Genomic DNA, 18,939 nt, shown 5'->3' with positions numbered 1-18,939 from the left:
TGCAATAAGATACCATTGAGTTTGTTGTGGAAGCTCATCAACCATTTTTATTAGCAAAGTGTTATTTTCAGATTTGTCAATGCCCTTCTCAAGATAAAAATTGACCTTTTTCAGAAAATACGGTATCAATATTTGGTAAGGTAACATCACTTTTTGAACAACTTTATCACTGTGCCTAGTACGGTTGGAGTCGTATACATATATGCACCAATCAGTAAAGTCAAAAACTTCCAAAATTCAGTGTCAAAGTTCAAATTTTTCTCGTGAAACATAAACTGGAAATAATACATAGTCAACCTTGTTCCACGGTACGTTTGCATCACAATAGGAGCCTCTGATATACTCCCCAACCTCATATTTTTCGGGGATGGTAGAAAAATCTTTCCCATTTTCATAAAATCATGATAAAGAGCATCAATCTTATTTCTAAATGCAAAATCAGTTGTAGTGAACTTCACAACAATATTAGGTTCATATTTTGCCTTCTTCCTCATGTAGTAGAATATTGTGTCCAAATGTTGTGATAAAATAAAAAAAATGAATAAGAGCATTACAACACATTCATTACATAAAGAAGTAATCAAAGTAAGATGATCGCCAACAGTGGAATATAGTTGGTGAAAACACTCGAGCATGTTATGATACAACTCAAACTGTGCCACAACACTACTTCTCTTCTAACTTATCCCACTATAGCCCTATTCTAATATGGGTGGTTATTGATACAATTGTAGACTCATGATACGTAAAGTGACTTAACTTTTATAATTGTGTATTCCAGGTATGATAAGAATCATGTACCTTTTTCTCTTACTCTTTCAACAATTCAAATACCTTTGCTTGGGTACATAATCGATGCATCATTCCTTTACTGTATGTTTAGTTCCGTTGTTTACTTTGCAATAACCACATCAAAGCATTTCTAGATAGTTTATTCAGTTTCAAAGGAAAAATTCACTCTTTTTTACTTACTCATAATTTATAGACACCTTTCCTAAGTCAATATTTAATCTTTTCCAGAGTTCCTTTGATATTTTGGGGTAGTAGTTTATTCAGTTTCAAAGGAAAAATTCACTCTTTTTTACTTACTCGTAATTTATAGACACCTTTCCTAAGTCAATATTTAACCTTTTCCAGAGTTCCTTTGATATTTTGGGGTAGCTAATTTTATATATATATATATATATTTACCCAGCTGAATAATTTAAAAGAAAAAGTTTGACTAGCGCATAGAATAAGCAAGAGGAAATAGAACTCCAAAAATTGATCATATAGAAAAGTTTACAACTTTACACCAAAGTTACAAAGTAGCAGCTAGATATTTAGCCTATCAACTACTGAAACAACATAGTACAAAGAGGTGGACGCCATTTTTTCATTATCTTCAGTATATACACAACAAAAAGAATTTTTGACCTTGTATATACGTATACAATATGAATTTTTAACAAAAGGGGTCAGTAGACCCCATCTACCTGCACAAGGTAGGGGTACATACACTCAACCCTCCCCAGACCATACTTGTGGCTTGTGGAATTACACTTGGTATGTTGTTGTTGGTCCGAATAACCTCCTTTCGCCCCTCTAACTATACACCTGGCTCTACTAGTGAATAGAAAAGCTACAACTTTACACTAAAGTTACAAAGGTAACAGGTAGATATTAGCCAATCCAAACTACTGACCAATATTAGTGGAAGTTGAATTTTCATCAAGGGTGTTCATCATCTACAATATACACATAAAAATAATTTTTGACCTTATAATATGACATATGAATTTTCGCCAATGCACAACCTCTACTTAACTCTGCCCCCTAGCTCTACTAATGAAGTAAACGACAAGAATAAAGAATAAGACATCAAACTTCCATAAAAAACAAGCAAACAAACAATAAAACTCAAACTAGCAAACTTTAGCACTTCCTAATAAACCCAAACAAAACTACTAATCAATATTAGCAGAAGCTGAATTTTCACCAAGACATTCATCGTCTACAATATACACATAAAAATATGCACAAAACAGGCAAACAAGCTGTCACTGGCCTACATTGCTTTCATAAAGTGAGTTAGTATTATTTATTTCATTATTTGGTCGACCTTAGCCTACAACACTATACAAATTCAATTATTACTTTGAATTACTTACAAATTAATGGATGAAAAAGACCGTATACAACTTAAATAGCTAATTGTACTTTGGGATTGACAATAAATATCAATCAAATAGAATCACCACTCATCAGTTCACACTTGTATTTTCCTCTTTCAAATTTTCTACAACTCGTGATGTACAGATTTTAATACTAAGAAGAGTGTTGTGCTATAGTTTTTGTAGCTCCTACTCTAGCTCTATTAGCTCTATCATTCGGATATATCACCTGGCATCTGCCTCAATCATCCGAGATGAATCCACTATCAATTTTTCATCGGCCAATACGTGGATTAACTCCCGATATGACAGTAAAAGCAAAACGTTGGGTGTATCGACTCTAAGAGATCTGATATTGCTCTAAGGATAGTATCCAGCTATCCAACTAATAACATTAACAGTGTACAACTTAAATGTTGCATGTGTAAAATTATTGGCATATTCTTCAGACATTGATGTAAAATTCATGTAAATGATAAATTGAATTTAGTAGAAACTTACATCAACAATAATGCCAATTAAGTTTGAAGGCAAAAGTCTCGAAGAGTTGGAAGCAACATCCACTGAGAGACACTCTATTTCTTCATCAGAAGCAACATCCATTTTTTTCTATTATTCGAGTTTGAAGATTTGAGAGGTGTCCGGTGAAGAGAAAAAGGAGCAAGAGAAAGTGTATTTGAGAAAATGGGGGAAAAGGATGAACAACGAGAAGAGTATATGAGAAAAATCTGGTAAAAAAAAAAGAAAAATAATAAAAATCTAAAATAAAGGTTAAAAACAAATAAACTTTTAAAAAGGAAAAAAAATGAAGAAATAGATAATGGTTGAGAAAAAAAATAAAGATTGAGACAAATAAATTACAACATGATTTTTTTTTTAAAAAAAGTAAAAATAATAAAAAATAGAATAATAAATTTAAAGGAAAAAATAAAAAACTGAAAAAATAAATGAGTATGGAAAGTTTAAAAATATAATTGAGGTGTAGAGGGGTAAAATGATACTTTTGGTATGTTAAAAATTAGACTATTCTTCAAAGACATTCTTATTTGGAATCAAATATCTAAAGTTACCCATATTTGGATCTATGACATGCAATTTCCTGAATAAAAAAAAGGCCTTTTGGCTCCAGACCCAAAGACAAAAACTGAAGGTTATCTGAATAAACCATATTTTATGTGAAAGAATGAAGAGCACAAGACACCAACAAGGGTGGAAACAAAATACTATCAGGAGGAATCAAATGCGTTGCTAAGAAAAGACTCTGGTTTTGGAGCATGATTGAATCAAATTAATGAAAGTAATTGATATATGTTAAAAGTATTAAAAAAAAACCACCTTTAAAGTGCTCAAATTTTAGGAATAAATAATTATGTGTTTTTAGGAATAAATAATTATGTGTTAGGATAGAAGTGTTAAAATTGATAATACATTGTTGATGTGCAATTACTGACAAGCATTTTTCTTGCTAGAATGATAAATATTTTCTTAAATTTATTTTCAAAAATTATAAAGTTAAAAAGTACAAATACCCTGCAAACTATGAAAATAAGGTGGAGAGAGGTATAAAAAATATTAAGGTGGAGAGAGGTATAGAAAATATTAAGGATAAATTAATGAAATACTTGATCAAATGCTTATAAGCCGAAAAACCACAAGTTCGAGTGACCAACCAACTTATGACTTTTGACTGATTTTGACTCATAAGAAATTTAGATGTTTACCAAAGATGTAAATAAGATTTAAAAAAAGAATATGTATAAACTACTTCGACAAACTTACAAGCTTAACAAACACCAATTTTCTAAATGGTATTGAACAATGATATACCAGACAACTGTTCTTATTAAGCAGCTATTCAATGGCAGCTTCAACAATCTTTCATGTATAACAAAAATCGCCCTGTAACATCTACGAAAAACCAATAGCCAATATAACCTGCACATAACCGATGTAAACTAAGAGATCTTTGTACACCTAACAATTAACAAAACTGCATCTGGAAGATCCAAGTCCTTCGATGTTTCAAGAGGTGTCTTAAGTTCTTCTGACCGTTGTTACTGATTGCTTCCGAACCTCCATCTCATGGGACTTACCAGCCAGAGTCTGAAATTGCAAAATGTTCTGCATTTATTCCACCTCCTTCTGATCCTAATGAACCACCAAAAGATCCAACTGTTAAAAAGGTCATCCATGAATAGAAAATATTTTGGATAACACTGATAGACTCAAGTCTACAAGAATATAAGACGACATGGCAACAAAATTTGACAGCCATACATATCAGAAAACTCTGTTATTGCTCCAGCAACTGAAGCAGCAATAGAGGATCTGGATGAGATGTCCTTTAAAACTATGAGCATTTCCAATGCATGTAAAGAAAGATTTGCTAAAAGTAATACCTCATTCACTTACTAGAAGTCGGTAAAAAATACTCTATGCTTGATTGTTTTCATGCAATGGAATTAGACACTTCTTGTTTCGTAAAGCATCTCAAGATAATCATATGATATGATTAATTTGCCAAACTAGTTGTCAAGTGAACTATCTATCATATTGGAAATGAAATGTGTTTAGTTATAAAAAACTGGTTGTGTTAAAACGATGCATTTCATTGTTGTCCTGTTTTCCTATTCCCGTGTTTCGCTCACATATGGGTCAAACATCCAGATTAGTTGTCTATTCCTTAGTTATTTGGAAAGCATTGTTTTTCCCACAAAAAATTGATTTTGAACCCTGCATTTTTTACCTGCATTGTTGCCATTTCCATCCATAATTGTTCCATCATCATCAGATTCTAAGTTATTGACCCAGAAAGGAGAGTTAAATCATCCATAAGCGGATTTTGAATAGCTACCTTTTCATTACTTCACCACACTGTTAACTTGCATTCTCTCTGGTGAACACTAAACTATGCCAAGATATAGAAGAAATCACAGTAGACAACGAAGAATTGGCATCAATACCGCCTCAGGACACTACATGCTTTGGAAGACAACATTGTAGTTATTAACGCATGATACTTTAATCATGTTATCAATTTGGACAATGAAGAAACGCATGATATTTTTATCATGTTACCAATTTCAAAAAAAAAAAAAAAGAAACGCATGATATTTTACACAGAAAAGTGTAAAAAGAAGAAGGGACAGTTACCATGGCAGTTAGTTTGTTTTCCTCAGTCAGCCACTCAAATCCCAACTCATCCAAAAACAAGGGGACAAAAAGGAAAGAAAAGAAAAAAAGGAAAAGATGGAACTTACTGTATGCTTCTTGGCAGCATGTGATATCTCATTTACAGTTGAATCACTGAACCCATTACATGTATCATGCTTCTCTTTGTTGAGTGCAAACTGAAGCTGCTGCTCCACAGACTTAAAGATAGATGTCCGTTTAGACCTTAATCGCTAGGGAGGAGAGGCATTAAATTCTCGACTGTTGAACAGACCACCATTGGAAGAATTTCTTCAAGAAACTCAATTATCCATGCTAGATTTGTCTGAGCTGTCGAATTGGACTTTGTCACACGCATCAATAAGTTTGTCCTTACAGAAATCTCCATCTGACTTCCTCATTTTATTAGTTGGCGTCGAAGGTTTACCTTGAGACTTTCTTTTCCTTAATATGGACGGCGTATTGAAGCTTCTAGCAGCAATTCTAAGTACAGATTCAGGAGTTTGTGCATATAGGCTATGGTCCTTTGTACTAGGTGGAGTGAAGAAACCATTTGGTGATGGGCTTGGACTTGCATCAGATTCACATTGTGCCCAGCCGATATTTAGAAGATCTGAATCCAGTGGAATACAACTTTCTGACCTTGGTGGTTCATAGTATAACCTACCACATGTCGAGATTTCACAAGGAAATGGTGCTTCAAAAACTTGTAATCGACCTACTGCACTATCTATGTTCCAGCCATCACACCTGTTTTCTGATTCTGTACTTTGTTTGATGTGTTGAATAGCATCTTCTTCTGGTGATTGATCTTCCAACCTGACGATTTCAGAATCAGTGGATTCAGCTTGAGGACCACCATTGGAAGCACTGATTTCTGTCACCTGCCATCCGTTTTCTATTTTACATATATCTATAGCTCCTGATGAAACTACGTCAGCTGCTTCTGATGTTTTAATTGAGCAAACTAGTAGCTCTTCAGATTTAACAGATGGAAGATTTCCAGTAGCTAAATAGAAGTCTAACTTCTTCCTCAGAGAGCTGTTCCAATGATTCTTGATTCCATTATCAGCCCTGTACAAATTAGGCCCGGGAATGAGCAAGAATTGAAGTTAACAAGAGAGGGTACTAAGAATTGATTTGACACTCTCGTGAATTCCTTTACAGGCTATAATTGCAGTCACGCAAAACGTTGATATAAAGGCTCAATGGAGGAAATGCCTTGCGTTAAAAGTCAGGAAAAGATACATACATAACCTCTCTTTATCCACTGATAAACTTTTACATGGTGGAAAAGTCCTGCTTTAGCCATCTTAAAAGCCAACTCAAGGACAACGATATTTTCTCTACTCGTTGGAACATAGACAATTTGTATAATCTTTGGGGCAAACATATCTTCGATAAAAGTAATTCCCCATATAGCAGGAGAAATAACAAAACTTCACGTTCTTAGCCTTTGTCCTAGCCTCTACGCTCTACAATCATTTAACACAAGACTGATCATATTACAGAGCTATGAAGCCATGTGCTTTATGAACTTAAAGATGAGGGCTTTGCAGTAGAACCACACTTACAGTATCGCCCCAAGTCACATTGGACAATTAGATGCATCAGCCATTGTCTTAATAAGCTTATTTCATTAGCTCCTTGAGCTGAAAGGAAGAGTAACTAATCAGAGGCTTCTGATACAATCTTCAGGAGCCTTTTGTACCTCCCTCTGTCCCAAAATAATTACTAGTTCAAGAGTGCAAGGGTCAACCCTTGTAATCTTTGAGGTGATTTCTCACATCAAGTTCTTGATCTTCGAAAATAAATTTTGACATATTACAAGCTAATATAGAAGTGTACTAAACCACAGTTTTTAGAAGAAAAAAAAAGTAGGAAATGTTGGACTAAGACATAGTCGAAAAAACAACTATCATATTACGGGACAGTAATTTTTAATAAAAAGGCATCAATATGGAAGCCATGCAGATCTTTTTTCTCTTTATTCAACTGATTGAAGGAACTATCAATTCTTTTCTTTAGGTTAAAACTATTGTTTTACCAATCTATTGAGATTTGATCTTTCTGCTGAATTCATTACCTTCCTGGCAGAACTTTAGCAATTTCAGCCCACTTGTTACCATGGATCCGATGAGCATCTATAAGTGCCCGTTCCTCTTCCAGTGTCCAAGCATCCTTTTTGATATTGGGATTCAAATGATTGTGCCATCTGATCAAATTTAAAGCAAAAATAATTAACCCATAACAATCAACCAAATAATAGGCTTTATTATCCGATAGACTTCCAGACAAACAAAGACTACAACAATTAACCTTCACTGATACAAGAGCTTATTCAGTGGGACCCTAGCAAAGACAATACATTCCACATACAAATATATATATATATATATATATATATATATGCAAACTATTTCTGCTTGTACCTCTCACGACATTGCTTCCCTATTCGACCAGGCAATGATTTAGCTATGACAGACCATTTTATCGGCCCATACTTAGCGACCAGTTCAATAATCTTATCATCCTCCTGTTAACAAACTCACCAGTAAGTTGAAAAGCATCAGGAATCGTCCAGAGAGTCCAAAAGTACAATTCAGACTATCAGATTAAGGAAGAAAGCAACTAAAAAGAAGGAAGCAAACAAACCTCCCGAGTCCAGGGTCCTTTAACAAGTTCTGGATTGAGAACCTTCTGCCAGCGATGCAGACATTGCACTTCTGATCTATCCGGGAACAACTCAGCTGCATGTGAATCAATATTAGGCTAAATTCAGATTTTTATTTGAGTGGATACAGTATGTTACCCCATGAATCCAATAAGAATCCATCATACATAAGATGATAGCCATTTGGACTGACTTACAAATTGGTCAAAAAGTTAAGACTTCAGCGTTCAACAAAGTAAAAGATCTTCTTTGATATAAGGCCATAATTTCCTGCTACGATTCAAATCTTAACAGAGAACTAGATGATTTCTTCTCATCTCACTATACCTTGGTGAATAGAGTTACCCAATACCTATGATACAAGATGTTTTGGATGGACGGTAGCAGTAGCCGGTGGTATAGTCTAGCACTCTAGGTACAAATAGGCTGACCCAAAATCACCATCATCAAAAAATAAAAATATAAAATTCCAGCTACCAACTAGTAATCTAAGAGAGAGAGAGATAGTCATAATCAAATAAGTCATACAGCAATATCTCTACATCAGACACCTATTAATTCAAAGCATCTGGAGATGTCAAGGTAAAAGGAGTTGCCTCCTTTGAAGCTAAAACTTGCAGTACGATATTGTCCTATTTGTTATTGCTGTCAAAAGAGACTAGCTAAGAGATGATACCTATTTTCTTCCAACATTTGCCTCTGTAAACTGAAACAGCCTTTTTCAAAGTATCATCCTGCAGCAAGGGAGATTTTATCTAATCAACACCTAATTGCAAGGAGCCAAACCAAAAGCTGAACTTTCTATTTAAAAGAAAAGTTGCAATTATAAAAGAAATTCCAACTGGTGTACAATAACAATGACACTGAGGGATTAAGGATTGTACAAGCATCAACAGTTCTACATTCACAACTCATTATGCCAAAAACAAACTGTTCCTGTATTCTACCTTTTACCAGTTACAGCCAGTAGTATTCACAGTCGAAATCTTAAAATATTTTAAATCACGATAAACTAGCTTAGGCTTTTTTAAGCTATTAAGATATATTGCAGAAGAGATTCTTCACTAGAAATATAAAAATTCTATTCACCTCCTCAGGTGTCCAACCACCCCTTGCTCGCCTTATTGGACCAGTGGTTTTCCTGCAAAAATCACGCAAAAACAAGCAGAAAGTGTTAATTTTAAACTTTCATTCAGGACTTGAGAATTAGCACAAAAAAAAATATCACAGAATCCCTATCGTTAGATAATTTTCTTCAAGTGATTGAGTAGTCTGCTTTTTGCTGGGTTACAAGAGGTAGTAAAAGGCGCAAACCTGACACCACTTAGCTACTTTTGGATATTGTTGGCCAGGACATTTTCAGAATTAGTTCTACTAATGAACTTGACAGCTAGGCAAAGCTCAATAACTTTCTTGTGCTTCAAAAATGGATTCCACCGAGTTTGACTCTTGTTCACAACAATCAACTATGCGTCTATTACAAATTCATTAGTGTTGGGGCTAATAAACTCTCTGCATGCACTAGCTCTATCCAAGTTCATTATTTATAGGTTCATCATAGTTAAACTAATTACACACTGACAACAAGACACAATCCTCTTCCTTTATCCATGGTGCAAACCAGCTATGCTTCTTGTGCTCTCGTGGACATAGTTAGTTCTAATCTTATCGATAAATGATCTAAATTAAAGAGTTAAAAAATAATTAACTATAATGCAAAAACATGCACAGAGATACCATTTTTGAAGATCTAAAACTTTCAGCCGAAATACTAAAGAACAACAACATACCCAGTGCAATCCCACAAGTGGGATCTGGGGAGGGTAGAGTGCACACAAACCTTACCCCTACCTTGTGGAGGTAGAGAGGTTATTTCTGAAAGACCCTCGGCTTAAATGCGCCAAACCAAAGTAGCTATATATAAGGAAATACGTCAATGAAGAATACATATCAATCAATAAGGATAGCAGTATAGGGCATTCAGAAAAAAGGAAATATTTTAAAAGAAGTAATCATGAATTTTGTAAAAAACAAATATGAACCAACTTTATGAGGTGCAGTTCTACTTGTTTACCCAACTAACAAATTTAGCAAAGTAAAAAAGAAATACCTGTGAGTTGGTGATGCAGGGGTTGGACTAGATACTGCTGGTGACCTTAAAGTAACACTACCACTATTTTCAGAAACCGACGAGCTCGAAGCAGCAACTGATTGCTTATTCTCAATACAGCATTCCTCTACTTGCAATTCATCCATTTTCCTCTTATCATAACCTTTATAGTAACCAATGAGCACCACAATCAGTTGATAAATCAGCAACAAATTCAAAGGAAATAAACACCCAACTAAGTAAAACTCCTAATAATCCCAATAATGAACCACATAAGTAACTGCATTCGGAAAAAAGCACTACGTGATTTCTTCCCATCTGTCCTAGCCCCAGTAGACAAAGTTCTGTTGCCAATACGCGCAAGCTGGCCTAGACACCACGGTTATCGAAACAATAAAAAAAGTAACTTTCTTCTACGATAAACACTAGATGATTTCTTCCTATCTATCCTAGCCTTGGTGGACATAGCTACTCGTTACCAAATATTGGTGCACACAAACTGGCTCGGACACCACAATTATCAAAACAATAAAAAAGTAACTTTCTTCGACGTAAAACACTAGATGAGTTCTTCCTATCTGTCCTAGCCTTGGTGGACATAGCTACTCGTTACCAAATATTGGTGCACACAAACTGGCTCGGACACCACAATTATCAAAACAATAAAAAAGTAACTTTCTTTGACGTAAAACACTAGATGAGTTCTTCCTATCTGTCCTAGCCTTGGTGGACATAGCTACTCGTTACCAATTACTGGTGCACGCAAACTGGCTCGGACATCACGATTATCAAAACAATAAAAAAGTAACTTTCTTCGGCAAAAAACACTAGATGATCTTCCTATCTATCCTAGCCTTTATGGACATAGCTACTCGTTACCAATTACTGGTGCATGCAAATTGGCACGGACCCCATGGTTACCAAAACAATAAAAAAGTAACTTTCTTCGAAAAAAAACACTAGATGATTTCTTCCTATCTGTCCTAACTTTGGTGGACATAGCTACTCGTTACCAATTACGGTTGCACCAAACTGGCTCGAATACCACGGTTATCAAAACAATAAACAAAAGTAACTTTCTTCAACAAAAAACTTCCTATCTATCCTAGCCTTGGTGGACATAACTACTCGTTACCAACTACTGGTGCAAGCAAACTGACTCGAACACCACGGTTATCAAAACAATAAAAAAGTAACTTTCTTCGACAAAAAAACTAGATGATCTTCCTATCTATCCTGGCCTCGATGGAAATAGCTACTCGTTACCAATTACTAGTGCACGCAAACTGGTTCGGACACCACGATTATCAAAACAATAAAAAAGTAACTGTCTTTGACAAAAAACACTAGATGATTTCTTACTATCTATCCTAGCCTTGGTGGACATAGCTACCCGTTATCAATTACTAGTGCACGCAAACTGACCCGAACACAACGGTTATCAAAGCAAAAAAAGAAACTAACTTTATTACGCAATTACTTGGAATATAAACAATTCCAGATCCCACACCCAATTTCCTTCACCAAATTAAAAACAACCCAATTCCAAACTTCATACCAATCAAAAAATAACCAAAACCCAATTCAAATTAACCAAAACTAAGTTGAATAAGATGAAATCAAAGCTAAATTGATCACAAAACAGCCAATAAAAAAACAAATAAAAAACAAAAATTTCAAGAATCCAACAGTAAAACAAACCTGTAATAGCATAAAAATCAGCTAAAATTAATCAAAGTGAAAATTCCTCGAATCCCAAAAAGAAAATAAAAACACTAGGCGATTCTATTACATGTTCCGGCCTAAGTGGACAGCGTTAGCCGAAATCTTTGCTGATTAGAGGGGCAGATATTTTGAGAATTTAATTGGGTGCTCAAAAACTGACATGTACACTATGATTACCAAAAGAAAAATAAAAACCTCTAAGTGATTCTTTTTATATGTGTAGCCTCGATTAACAAAATTATCTTATATTTATATTTAATGGAAAGTGACAAATATGTGTGAATCTAATTGAGGTGAATAAAAGCTAGTTGGAAAGTCATGATTATTTTTAAAAAAATTAATACTGAGTCTATATTTTATATGTGAGCCTTAATAAATAGAATTACCTGATATCCAAGATTAATGAAAGCCACATATGTCTTGAAATTAACTGAGGTGAACCAAAGCGAATTTGAACTCCACAATTATGAAAAAAAAATTGTTGTTACTGAGAGAAATTGAGAAAAATCTTTGCCCGTTGAATGAAAAAAAAATTTTTGTTATGGTTAAAAAGCCATTTTTGTATACAACGAATATATGGAGAAAGGGTAATCAACGGTACCGTTAGTTAGTTTTTGTGCTTTAGGAAATGGGGGTAGGAAGGTAGAATAACGGCGTTAACGGTTTTTATTTGGGGTATGTCGAGAAAAAGTTTTGAACATCAAACGGCTCACTTTGTTGAGGAATTTTAATAAACAAATGAGGTGTTTATTCTTCCGGGCAATTGTTAACCGTTAGATTAGAAATGAGTGGTGGGGATTTAATTTTGGGGGTGGATGTAGCGTTAGCGGTTTGGGTTCGGCAGAATTTTATAGATTTGGCTCAAATGTTATGACTAGCATTTGATAAATATCAAAGTGCTTATACGTCAAAATCAATCAAAAACTAGTCTGTTTGATCGAGTTTTTAAGAGAAAATTATTGGGTGCAAAATAAAAAAGGCGTCATGCTTCGTTAATATTTTATAAATCATGAAGACGATAATTCAGATGACACATAAAATTATACTAAAAAGATATATTATTGATATGATTTGGTCAAACGATCTACGTATTATAAACTAATAAACTAATATTGAAAAAGTATATAACCTGTTGGGAGAACACTCTCCCTAAACAATACTCTTTAAGAATTACATTGTGGATTTTATTGTGTTATGACTGGAGAAAAATGGTCTTCTATTTATAGAGGTTCAAAATTTTTCCCGACAAAAAGAGGTTAGTCAAATATGAAATAGAAATATATTTTTCGTTCAGGAAAAGTAAAAATAATTATGATATTACATTTATTTTCCTTCAATAGAAAATTAATATTCAAATTTGATAAGAAAATCAAGGCAAAAATCATAACAAATCTCTATTTTTTGGCTTGATTTTCGTGACAAAACTTGATTCACCTTCTTCACATGCATAATTTTCGCTCTTCACATAATTTTCATATCTGATGTTTGGCATGCTTAAAAATTAGAGCTTTTTGGATTAAAAATATATGAGCTCTTTCAGGTTAAAAATATTGGAGCCTTTTGTATGGTTAAAAGTGAACTTTACTTTCAAATATGTAACAGCATGATTGTTGAAAATATGATTGATAATTATCTTCACATGTAGTTTTTTGATACAAGTCAAATGGGCGTCAACGTTTTTTATAACATGACTCGAGGACAACATAAGGAGGTCTAAGCCTTGATCGCCCTAAGATCCAAGAATGTGCTTGGAGGCCCTTCTTCGAGCTCCTAATCAAGCAATGTCGTGTTTGAAAGATAACTTGGAGTCGAGGAAAGCCATGACGCAAGGAATAAACAGAGCCTTTGTGGGTTATTTCCGAAATAGCCACGTTTGGGCTATTTTTGTAATAAGCTAGTTGTGCAAAGGCAACTACTATAAATAGGTGTCTTATACATTTGATTAGTTAGTTTTGTGGATTGATAATGATGAACTCATGAACTTTCATTGGGAGTGTTTTGAGAGCTTGGAAAAGTGAATGCTGATCTTTGATTAGAAACATCGGTTGTAAGGGAGATTCAATCCCCTTTGCGGTCACGTAAGAGCTAGGTACTCATAGATAATCAATAAGGGAGGTCTTTGGGTTTGATACACCCTTTGGTTGCCCTTTTGTTATCTTCTTGTGTCTATCTTTCTATCATGTATCCTTTTTATCCTTTTAATTTCCGTTTGTTAATTTTGTTGTTTCCTTAGCGCTTGTGTTTGTCCTCGTCGTCATACATTACTTTTGTATCATATGGTATCAGAGCCGAGCTTGATCTCGTTCCTACGAAATTAAACTTGGGTTTGTTATCTTGAAAATCAACAAAAAAGTGGTGTCAAAAATCGAAAATCCCCCCCCAAAAAGTCACTATTCACATTTATGTTCTTAGGTCAAATTTTGAGTTTTTAATTTTGTGTTTTTTCTTGTGTTTCTAGTGGTAGTTATGTGTTCTCTAACACTATACGAGTCTATAAATCAAATTTGAGCCAAATCAAAGCTTATTTGAGTGTTCTATCATGTTGGAAGCTTATATTGAAGATTTTGAAGTTGATTGCAAAATCTGAATATTTTCATGAAGAATTTGAGCAAATTGATGATTGAAATGTGTTGAGAAGGTTGAAAATCGCCTTAGTTCAAAATTTCATCGGATTTCTATCAACGGTTTAAGAGTTAGAGATTTTTGAAGTTCTTGGTGTTCTTGAGAAATTCAAATCTTCAAAAGGAATTGTTGGGAAAAGGTGGTTGTTTGATCCTCAAAAGTGAAGAAAAATGTGTACAAAAGTGTTTGTACAAGCACCTTTTTAAAGATTCAAGGGAATATTCCAAGAGAGAGAAGCAAAGAGAGCCCACATCTAGGCAAAACTCACTGAAAATTCCAGCCTTACTGCTTTGGTCTGCACTGCATCTGCTTCAGCAGATTAGCCACAGGTCAGGAGCATACTACACTGGTTCGATCTGCATTGCATCTGCTTCAGTAGATTGGTCGCAGATTGGCCACAAATCAGGAGCAGATTCCTCCTGCGTTCAACATGTTCCCCACATGCGCTCAAGGTGCAGCCACACCTCAAGGCAGCCCCTTTGAATGCACCTCCAACCAGTTTTGAACGCAGAACACCTCAATTTGAACACAAACCAGCCCCAACACACCCCAAACGTATACCAACAATTCTCCAACATCAATTCAAGTTCTAAAACACATCTCAACACTTTTAAAACTCCATTTGATTATTTAGTTTCATTTTTTTTATTCCTAATCTCTTCTTTTGATTCTTAAACCAATCATCAACTAGTAATTCGTCTACTAAGTTGATCAATTAGTTCTTGAGTCTGAATTCTTTCATCGTCCTATTTCTTTTTAGCTTTTCTAGTTTTTATTTTGTTGTAGCTTTTTTATTCAAGTTCGTAAATAGTTTTTATTTCTTTGATTCGTTCAAACAAGAATCCACTCTGGCCGCAAGTAGAGATTGACACCTTATTATCCACCGGAGTATAAGAAACTTTCAACATTCACTGCTCCAATTGTGAGGATCACAAAGGTGAGATTATTACAATTGTTGGTGATGAGCTTTACTACTAATCTTGTTTGTTCATTTTGTAGGTACAAGGTGATATAAGGAAATATGTCTTCGATAACCTCGAACAATTATGACTACGACATAGGAGACTATAATTGTGGTGAAGATAGTTATGGCTACGAAAAAGAGGGAGATTATGGGGGGCTATCAATGTAGCTATGATCAAGAAATGGATGAAAATGAGGGCTACTTCTCCGAAGGAGAAAGTGAGATGACTGATGATCCTAGTTCTTAAAGTGATTATGGAGATAATGAAGAGGTGATGGTTCTTATGAGAAAGATGGGTCATTTGAGGAGTATTATACTTCCTACTCCGAGCCTAGAGGTGATGTAAGGTGTGATTCGTTCATTTACAAATCTTATGACAATCATGGTGAGAATGTACGTGAGGATTGTGAAGTTTCATATTCCTCATCTTGTTGTACTTCTTATCAAGGCCGAGTTGATATGAATGGTTATGCTAACTATAGTAGAGGTTACTCCGTGGGAATGAAAGAGCATATATCTCCAAAGCCTTAGGGTACTATATCTTACTCTTCTTATCCTAGTACCCAAATATATGGAAATAGGAACCAAGGTAAATATAGAGGGTATAGTAGGATTCAAGATCTTCTTACTCTCCCAATCTTTATGATAGAGTCGAGTTCTGAAGAATATCTTGATTGGGAATAGGAGTATGAAGGGATCTTCATGGATTATGATATGAATGATTTCAAAAAAGCTACGTGTGCCACTAAACATATTCGAGGTTCGACATAAATTTGGTGGGATATCAAAAGAAAGTTCGACCAAACATGGAATGCCTTGAAGGAACTTATGAGGGGTGCCCTTGTAATATTGGGGTATACAAAGCTTTACAATATTGATCCAATAAGAAATGTTCACTCTAGAAAGGTAAGCATTTGGAGGGTTCCGGGATGTCTCCTTGTGCTAGATGATTGGTGCTATAGGAAATACATCATTCCACCTATGGTTGACCATCTAAGGATACCTCCAAAACCTTTACTTGTTCCATACTGCTTGGATGGGTATAAGGTTTCCAAGAGAGTGAAGGTTTTCTTCACCCGATTTGGGTACTATGAGTAGGTGTGGTGTGACATCTTCCCCTTTGAACAAAGTCATTTATGCTTAGGTGTCAATTGGTTTGCACAATATAAAGTTCCAAATGTGCAAAATTGGCATAAGATTGTAAAGGACCAATAGGGAAATCATCTCTTTCTATCCATTCTTCCTAAATCTCAAAGTGATGTGACAACTTACTCCAAGCCTAAAGAAATTGAGAAACAAAAGTTTGAGAGGAGTAAGAGAGTGAAAGGTAGCAACCTAAGAGAGGAAAAATGAGAGGTAGTGAGGAGTGAAGTGAGGGGGTTGCCACTAACCGAAGCTAACATTGTTTGTCCTTTTTTTAATAGGGAAATTTGTGTAGGTACCAACCTGGCAAGCGGAGAAGAAAAAGTACTAGAAGATAAGATTCCCTTTGAAGATTTGACAAGGGCAATCTTAGATGATTCAAAAGCTTGTGGAGGACCTTCACACCAAGGCAAAGAAGAATGTTCTCAAGAACTTCAAGGTAAAATAGCCAACTCTTATACTTTTGTGCATGTGAATAATGATTGTGAGGCTAGTGGCCCATTAAGTGTGAGTAGTAGCTTACCTACATGTGAGTCTAATAATTCTTTGCCTCTTGATGATTATGTATATATTGTGCATGTGGATACACTAGTTGATCCTATTGATGAACGAATTTATTCTTCTCGTAAGATAAATTTGTGTCCACCTAGTGTTAAAGCCATTGTGTTGAATAATAGTACATCATCTAGTGAAAATAATATTGATCAACTTGTGTGCGAAACTTGCCCACTACTTGAGGATATGTGTGATGTGATTAATGAAGCTCAAGTGAGTGATAATGTTGAAAATATTGATCAAGTGAATAGGAGTAACCCTTTGAGCATGTCCTCTAGGGAAGATCTTAATGTTAGTTTGGCTCATGGGGATAATCATGTGTTTGAAACATATTTTATGCTTGATAATTGTCTTTTAGAGAGTGAACTTGCATGTTCTACATCCTCTTCATGGATAAACCCTTCTCTATTTAAGAACAATATCTTATTTGAAGATGACAAAATCACTCCTAATGAATTACCTAGTGGTGTGGATAGCATTAATGATGTAGCTCATCTTGAGGGTTATATCTTATATGACAACCCACTATGGTGTGGCAATATTCTTCCTAAAGATAGAAATCTCTTCTTGGAAGATGAGAGTACTCTTAGGGGAAAAGAATGTGAAGTCTTGGAAAGGACTAATCAATTGGGTGATGATAACTTTGATTTTCTTAAATATTTGAGAAACCAATTAATGATTGTTCCTATGAAAATGCTCATGGTTGTGATCCTTTGTACGACACCCCACCTTTTGTTTGATAGTTATAAGGATGAATTGCTTGATTTTTGTGAAGACTTAAGCAATAATTCCTTTGAAGTTAGTGGTGGTATATGTCTAATTGAGGATTTTTTCATTGAATGAGAAAGTATCAATTGTTTAGAAATCACATCTTCTTCTACTTTGTGTGCTCCTATTGTTGAGAATAGTCATGTCAATGATCTTGAATCCAACAATGAGTACATACATGAGGACACCTTAGTTGAAGTTGACTTGAGTGATACCTTTCTTTACTTTCCGTTTGATTTTTATGATGCTTATGCTAATATGGAGAGTATATCTTTTAGTTTGGGTGAAGCCTATGGGGGGAAAAAGTGTTGTCTAGACCCGCGTCTATGGCCACTCTATCTAATTGACCCGGTGCCAAATTTGGATATGGTGATTTTGGCACACCTAACTTGTTGCTTGGTCTCTGTGACAAGAAAATTTGAGTGAGAATGTTAGTATTATTTCTTATGATGGAAAGTCTTTCTTGGGCATTTATGATCCACTTGATGGACTGTAACGACCTATTTTTCTGGAACCAGAATGTCACACGGTGCTTATGATCCCGAAGGACCACAAACCAATCCTTTACTAATATCTGTACTTGAACACTGCATAATATAGCTAAATGTGAAAACTGTCCATAAGGTTTAAAACATCTAAAAATACTCAAAATTAAGAAGTGAATACTGATATATCTATATGAAAAGCCTCTAAACTGTTTGAACTGTGGAGTTGATGGGACATGTCCCAACTAACTTCGTCTACTAAAAATAAACAAAATATGATACAAAAATGATAAATGATCATCCTCGAATGAAGAGGACTCACAGCTACGTCTACTGCTGCTGACTGGGACTGAGCTGCTAAGGGTACTTTGGATCTCGTGCCTCTGAACCTATGGTGTCAACTAAAACACCATAGTGCAAATGCGTCAGTACGCGAATGTACCGAGTAAGAAGATGAGGTAAGGCTAAATGCAAGGGCTTATGCATGAACAATTACTTAACTGAATAGTCATGAGAGTACTGAATGAGAAGATATGAATGAATGCACGAACCATAACTAAAATCATCGT

General features: G+C 34.9%; 1 protein-coding gene across 2 annotated transcripts; it reads right to left on the bottom strand.

Moving 5' to 3' along the window:
- Window positions 1–3,889: 3,889 nt before the first annotated feature.
- Window positions 3,890–12,098, bottom strand: LOC107842889 (transcription factor MYB3R-5). 2 transcript variants are annotated; one of them, XM_016686932.2, is made up of 9 exons: window positions 11,810–12,098; window positions 10,109–10,271; window positions 9,088–9,139; window positions 8,675–8,732; window positions 7,980–8,074; window positions 7,757–7,860; window positions 7,411–7,539; window positions 5,414–6,398; window positions 3,890–4,301 (listed from the first exon to the last, which is right to left on the bottom strand). In XM_016686932.2, the coding sequence occupies exons 2-8, from the start codon at window positions 10,252–10,254 to the stop codon at window positions 5,627–5,629; spliced, it is 1,356 nt and encodes a 451-aa protein (XP_016542418.1). In that variant the 5' UTR covers window positions 10,255–10,271; window positions 11,810–12,098; the 3' UTR covers window positions 3,890–4,301; window positions 5,414–5,626. The 2 variants fall into 2 exon arrangements, with proteins under 2 accessions (XP_016542418.1, XP_016542419.1); XM_016686933.2 differs by having other exon boundaries at window positions 11,901–12,098.
- Window positions 12,099–18,939: the final 6,841 nt, after the last annotated feature.

Source organism: Capsicum annuum, chromosome 9 (genome assembly GCF_002878395.1).
Source record: "Capsicum annuum cultivar UCD-10X-F1 chromosome 9, UCD10Xv1.1, whole genome shotgun sequence".
Classification (NCBI taxonomy): domain Eukaryota; kingdom Viridiplantae; phylum Streptophyta; class Magnoliopsida; order Solanales; family Solanaceae; genus Capsicum; species Capsicum annuum.
This window is presented reverse-complemented; position numbering and strand designations above follow the sequence as displayed.